At 40.3% G+C, this 6,442-nt stretch overlaps 1 protein-coding gene across 1 annotated transcript; it reads right to left on the bottom strand.

Moving 5' to 3' along the window:
* Positions 1 to 3,776: 3,776 nt before the first annotated feature.
* Positions 3,777 to 6,159, bottom strand: e2f3 (E2F transcription factor 3). The gene is made up of 3 exons (XM_079571532.1): positions 5,971 to 6,159; positions 5,727 to 5,889; positions 3,777 to 4,343 (listed from the first exon to the last, which is right to left on the bottom strand). The coding sequence occupies exons 1-3, from the start codon at positions 6,118 to 6,120 to the stop codon at positions 4,060 to 4,062; spliced, it is 597 nt and encodes a 198-aa protein (XP_079427658.1). The 5' UTR covers positions 6,121 to 6,159; the 3' UTR covers positions 3,777 to 4,059.
* Between the last annotated feature and the right edge of the window lie 283 nt (positions 6,160 to 6,442).

Raw genomic sequence — 6,442 nt, 5'->3', positions numbered from 1 at the left:
GTACATAAGAGGGTGACGTCATAAACCTAGTCATGCCCGCTTCTGACCTTAAGTGCACTCCACTAAGATGGGATACACAGTATTTGCAGGCTTTACTATACTCATGAGCTACTTTAATTGGATAAAATGAATGGATATGGAAGGCAATTTTGACCCTGAGACTATGGCATCAAGTATTTGCATTTTTCCATGTAGTTTTGCAAAACAAATAGCGGCCACAAAAGGCCACAAACCAGCATATCCTGCTTTTGCCTGTAAAGGAATGGTTGCATAAGGAACAGGCACGTGTCAGACTTTCTTTCACCAGGATGGCACATATTCTAAGGTGGCATGGGGATTGGCCTATATCTTTAGGGCTTCAAACAGAAGTTGCTTTGAGAATCAAACACTAACATTTCTGCAGTCAGGTGAACTCACACGGGTGTGTTTGTGCTTATTTATGGCCATTTACGTCTGTTATTTGCCATAGTTTGTCTATAAAGCAATACAAATGATGTGAACTGGTATTGATTAGCAATACACTGCCTCAACTCCTCTGAATGGGTTGGCAGCCGGGGTAGTCATCAGATTCACCCCTTCTGAGTTTATTTTAGACTTCGGTCATTTCTTAGATGCACCTATTGACAACAAACCTATTACTGTACTATTTGACAAAGTACCGCAAAGGTCAATAGGGGTCAGGAGGTTGTGCATCAACATGAAAGCTGACTGAAAGCAAAACGGCTGGCCCCATAATGCAGTCCATAGAATGGTGACTAATTCTTACATACTTCCTGTTTTGCCTTTTTGTTTCAAGCATCCCGGGAGATAGTTCAAACAAGCATTTACAGAGTGACTTCATCTTCCCAGCCATGTCTGCTTTCTGACCTGAAAGGAACTCCGCTAACAGCACACAAACTCTGCGAGGAACTGATTACAGCCCTGGCCCGTAAAGTATTTGGAAATCGCTTTTTCCTTCAATAAATACAGTTTTCTGGAGGCAATCTGTCTGCACGGCTCAGTGCAAGCATAAACGGTGTTTAGCCACGTCTCCTGGATACAAGCGACAGGTAAATGTTTGCCGCCGTGTTTCTATAATTTGCACTTGTACTGTCATCTGTTGATCGCTGCGCAAACATCTCAAGGCCTCCCACAGCAGCAGACCAAACACATGCACCTTTCCCGTTCGCTGCGCACCCTGTGATGAATTTCAAACTATGTTACTCTCCTCTCCTCTCTCTCGCTCCATTCATAAACCCCAAAATATGACGAGGGCGCCCGATTGGCTGAAAAGTGGCCGACGCGAAAAGGCGGTGTGCCAGGCAGTAGCCAGTCAGATCGGAGTAGTAGACGCGCCCTCTCCTCTCCACTCTCTCTCTCTCTCCGTCTCTCTCCTCTCCCTCGCTTTAAAAAGTGGCTCGTATTTTTTTTTGTGATCGCTCCCCTGCCTTCTCGGTGCACTACGGCAGTCAAAACAACAAGAAAGGGCGAGCGTACTACCAAGTGTGAATGGTGTAGGGACATCTGGCAATCAAGCTCCACTCTTAAGTGCTCTTCAAGTGGCTCCTAAACATCTCCTGGGCCATCCTTAAGCGGGCTCTCCGTCGGGCCCCATCAAACCTATCGCCGCGAGTCTGTCGGGCCTACACTCTACAGTACACCCCACCTCCGTCACTTGTTTTGCAGGTGACACGGAAAAGCACTCTAAAAATGAAACGACATCGACTGATTGATCGCCCGATTGACGGCGATATTGACTGATGTTTAACTTGGGCCCTCGCGAGACACCGGTAAAAAAACCGACGTCACACGCCCCTCTCATTCAATATGTCCCAATTCGATATTCAGTTGTTGTTTTGTCTTTTTTTTTTTCCTTCTTCCATCAAATCTTTACTTGCTCAAGAGGGGACAAAAACAAAAGCACAGACAAATGAATCAATAGCAGCAGTGATCCAGTGAGTGTCGGTGAACTCACAGAGCGCACTTACTGTTTGTGGGGAAAGCGGGTTGACTGGGTTTAAAAGGCTTCCCGAGGTGCAACACTGCCATCTACGGTCGGGTCAGGGCGCGGCAGGCTGGCAGCGGATTACATCATCATATTTGAAGGCTGTGGTGTGTTTTTTCCTTTTTTTTTTTCCTTTTTTCTTTTTTGAAGACGCTTGCACAAAGGGAAAGAAGAGAAGAGAGTTAGATGAGCGCTTACAAGTTTTACTGCACTCTGCTTTTATGGGCAAATAAATCTTACAATGTGGAAATGTTCATATACAGCTAACATCTGGCGTGTTTCCTCACAAGTTAGCGGATCTCATTTGGATCAAATATAATCTGACAATAAAGGCCATATGGGTGCAGAATTCCATAAGCACTTATTAGCCAATCACTCAAGCGTACATTTACATATGTTGCAAATCTGTCACATAGATAGCCTGTGCACTTGTTACTGCATAGTGTGTATAATGGGTTAGTGGTTACACAGTTTATGAAATAAGTCATCTATCTATAAGAAATGCTGTGTTTTGTTTGAAATGTATAGTGTTCAAAAATAAAAGCATATTAAGGTAATTGCCTGATGACTCACCTATTGACATTTGGGTGATTGGTGTCCAAGGCAGCAGCGGCCAAGGGGTCATTTAGGTCAAAAGGTGACAAATCAACAAAAAGAGGTCTCTAAACCCTGGACATTTTTCTTTTTTCTTTAGGTCAAAACGCAAAGTGGTGATTTCATTTCCTTTTAGGTACCCATTATTTCTAAAAAAAAAATAAAATGAAAAAAAAAAGATTGGACATTTTGTGGATTCACACTGCCTCCTAGTGACCGAGGTTATACTACAAGAAGGCAAACAGCAATAACAGTTTAATATTAAGGAGGTGGGCAGTGCAGAATTCTATGGTGGTAAGGTAACAATGGTGACTGTCAAAATGCTTAACCTCTTATCCCTCACCTGAAACAAGCATGTTTTCTCCAGTTTGGCATTACCCAAATGTATAAGCTGATTGATAAAAAAAAAAAAAAAAAGCGTCAAAAAACGAAAGAAAAATGTGGGGGAAAAAAGGGACATAAATGCAACAAAATGCGATTAAAAAAGCGATGGAAAAAGTGGCAAAATGTGACAAAAACTCCACACAAAAAAATACAACAGAGCAACACAAAAAAACACACACAAAAAAGCAAAAAAGGCAAAACAGTGACGACAACGCAAGGTCTTAGCTTTCAAATGAGACACTGACCAAGCTCTAAAGTCAAGAAACTTTTCAATTTGGGTAAGGCTGGCTGAAGCGGAGAAATTGCACTCGGTTAAGGTGGGGGTTAAGAGGTTAAAAAGGTTCCAAAGACCAGAGACCGTTTTCAAAAATGTTGATGGCTTGTGGATCCAGTCACTATCAAATAATGATCAACACCTTTATGTGTTTTAAGATTTGTTTCAGCATCAGTTTCTCTACTATAGCTTTATCATGGCACCTGTCCTCCATCTGAAATTATGAAATTTCAGCACAACAGAATAGGAATTAGCACTAAAATAGGGCAGCACAACATGATTAAAATTTAAACCAGCAATTTAGTTTGGTCATCAAATTGTGTGGAAAAATATTTCAGAAATGACTGTTGGAACATTATGCCTTCTGCTTTGGGTATGGTCAAATTTAATGGCCTGCATGCAAATAACCCTAAAACTGAAAAATGCACAACACTTCATAGAAGGTATGATACAGAGGTAGTTTAATGAAACAGAGTTTAGTCTAGACAAGGAAACTTAAGCATACCAAAAACTTATCTTTTTCCAAACCTCAGACATTTAATTATCATGTGTTACGTTATCTCTGAAATGTCTTTGTTTCCAATTTTTCATTAAAATAACTTGGGAAGCATTAGTAGCAATAAGCATAAAGCAGAAACCAGCAAAAGAGCGAACGAAAACAGCACTATTGTTCTGCCTTTTCTCATGATTACTTATTCTATGCAATGCCAGAACATAAAAACAAGCCTTCACAATATTGCACTATATGTCCAACTGAACCTTTGTGCACAAACGATTAACAGCGGTCCGACCTTCTATAAACTTCAGAGACTATCCTGTAGCACTATGATAAGTCAGTCATGTGGACGTCTGTGCTCAACTGGTCGGAGTCATGTCCAGGGGGAGCAAAGTGTTCATACAAGGGTTCATCGGGAGTAATATTCACAGTCGTCATTTCTTCTTTTATACTGGTGGGTAAGAAAAGGATGGGGGTAGAAGAGTTCTGGACTTCAAGAACGGAAGTAGGCTCGGGGGACGTGTGGCTGCCGGGAACGTGCGTTAGGCACTGTGTTGGCTCTGATGGGCAGTTGGAGAGGTTACTGCTTTTGGTGTTCAGATTAGCATTGTCTAGAGAAAACACAAGGTAAGGGGAAAATGAAAGCCTATCAAAAATGTTTGTATACAGGCTGCAAATGTATGAGTCATAAACAGTGCACTCTACGGCTGAACAATACGGGACAAAATTCTGATATTTTTTCTTGAATTCTGTAATATTAAAACATTTCACTAAATAACATCAAATCTAAGTACAATTATTTGTTGTTTAAAAAAATATATATATATATAATAAAAAATAAATTGTTACGCATTGTTATCGATTTTGAGCTTGAAGGCTAGTTGTTAGCATAAATGTGACAGTGACCCTTAAAAGTGATCCTGAAAGTTGTGAGACGTTGATCCCAAGATTTGGGGTGAAATGTGTCAGGAATGTAGGGAATGAGTTTTCCCACAACTAACAGTTTAAATGTATCTCTTTCATTGTTGTAAACAAAAAAAAGAAAAAGAAAAAAAACAACAGGTATAGGGCCTTTAAGTTCAGCCTTTTTGTTTTTCTATGCATTTATGTTGTAGGCTGTGATAACAGAAAAACGTGTACATCTCAGAGCTCAATGATTCTGCACTATGTTGTGTCACCTAATATTGCAACAACAACGCAATGAGTTGCTAAACTCACACAGCGAGCTACGCAAAGTAGGTACATTCTAGTTTCAATAAAAGCATGAAGCAGGTTGTCCATGGCACATTCGTACTTAAAGATCAAACTCAGTGCAGAGTCTGCATTTTCACACACAGCTCTTTTGGTTGTTCCATTGTAGTCTGACTCTGATTACTTAACTCTTCCACACTGGAAATAGTTATAACCCCTGCAGTTAAAAGCCTCTCCAAGCTGTAGTCAGAGCATGAACTATACATGCAGCAGCACTCAAGAGTGCTAACAGCAACATCTTATCATAACTGTATATGTTCATAATAATGTTCATGTTGCAACTTTGCCACAGCCTTGAGCTTGGAAAAGACTGCTCAGAGATTAGTTTTTTTCACGTCTTGAGCATAACATTAACCATCAGCCTTTTCTGTAACTCTGAGAAAAATGGTTTGAGCTTGATGGATAAGGTGAAGGAGCAGAACAGCTTGAAATCATGAAATCATTGAGGACATATCGAAGGCTCAACTACTGGAGCTTCAAAAGACAGGGTATAAAAACTATTGCAAAGAAATATTCGATGTCAAAGCCAGATACAACTTTGTCTTCGTCTGTACCGTGTTCCTCTGGACAGAGTTTGTCATTAAATAACTCATGACGAAGATTGGCTCTTTGACAATTTCAACCAGTCCAACATTTGGCAGTCTTCATTCTATTTTTTTTCCAGTAATAACAATATAACCACTCTGATTAACTACTGTTTAAAATGTAGGTCTTGGATAGAAGAAAAAAAGACAACAACTCACCTTTGCAGGATGTCGCTGCAGTAGACAAGCCTCGTAAAGGGAGATTCGAGTAGTCTCCATCAAACTTAGATTTTTGGCTCTTGCTTTGTGTGACGTTCACAGTTTCACTGCAGCCCAAGACTTTCACTGGCCCCTTTTTACTGAGAATATGCATCTGAAAAGCCTTCAAAAAGAAGGACCACCAACAAAATGAGAGATCTGTTTTGCATTCAAAGTTGTGTACATTATTTGTTACATTTTGTACCTCATTAGGATGAGCCACCTCGAGCGTCGTGTCCGGGGGAGCCTTTATCACAAACACGGCCTGGTCCTCGAAAATGGGTATGTTTTGTATGTCCTCATAGGTCAAGTAGGCATATGTAATTCCAAAAGTCAAGGAAAACATCAAATCCATAGCACTGTGACAATACTAACCTTCTTTCCCCTCCCAAAACACAAAAGGATATTTTTTATTCACAAAATTGTCATACATGTCGAAAATTTGCTGTTTAGTGTAGCTGATGACATCATCCAGCTTTTTCTCCTCAGCAACTAAACTTCTTAATCGCTCATCCTTGGGTTCATCTTGGGTGCCTCTGTAAAACAAAAAACAATGTGATTGAATGAATTTGAATAAACAGGAAAATGTAGAAGACATGGCATTAAAAAGGTCCCAATACTTACATCCACTGCACCAAATTTTTGGATTTCTTTTTGATAAGGAGCACTCCCTCTAA

The sequence above is a fragment of the Gobius niger genome (genome assembly GCF_951799975.1).
Source record: "Gobius niger genome assembly, chromosome: 14".
NCBI classification, from domain to species: Eukaryota; Metazoa; Chordata; class Actinopteri; order Gobiiformes; family Gobiidae; genus Gobius; species Gobius niger.
Note: the sequence above shows the minus strand (reverse complement) of the source record. Positions and strands in the feature narration are given on the sequence as shown.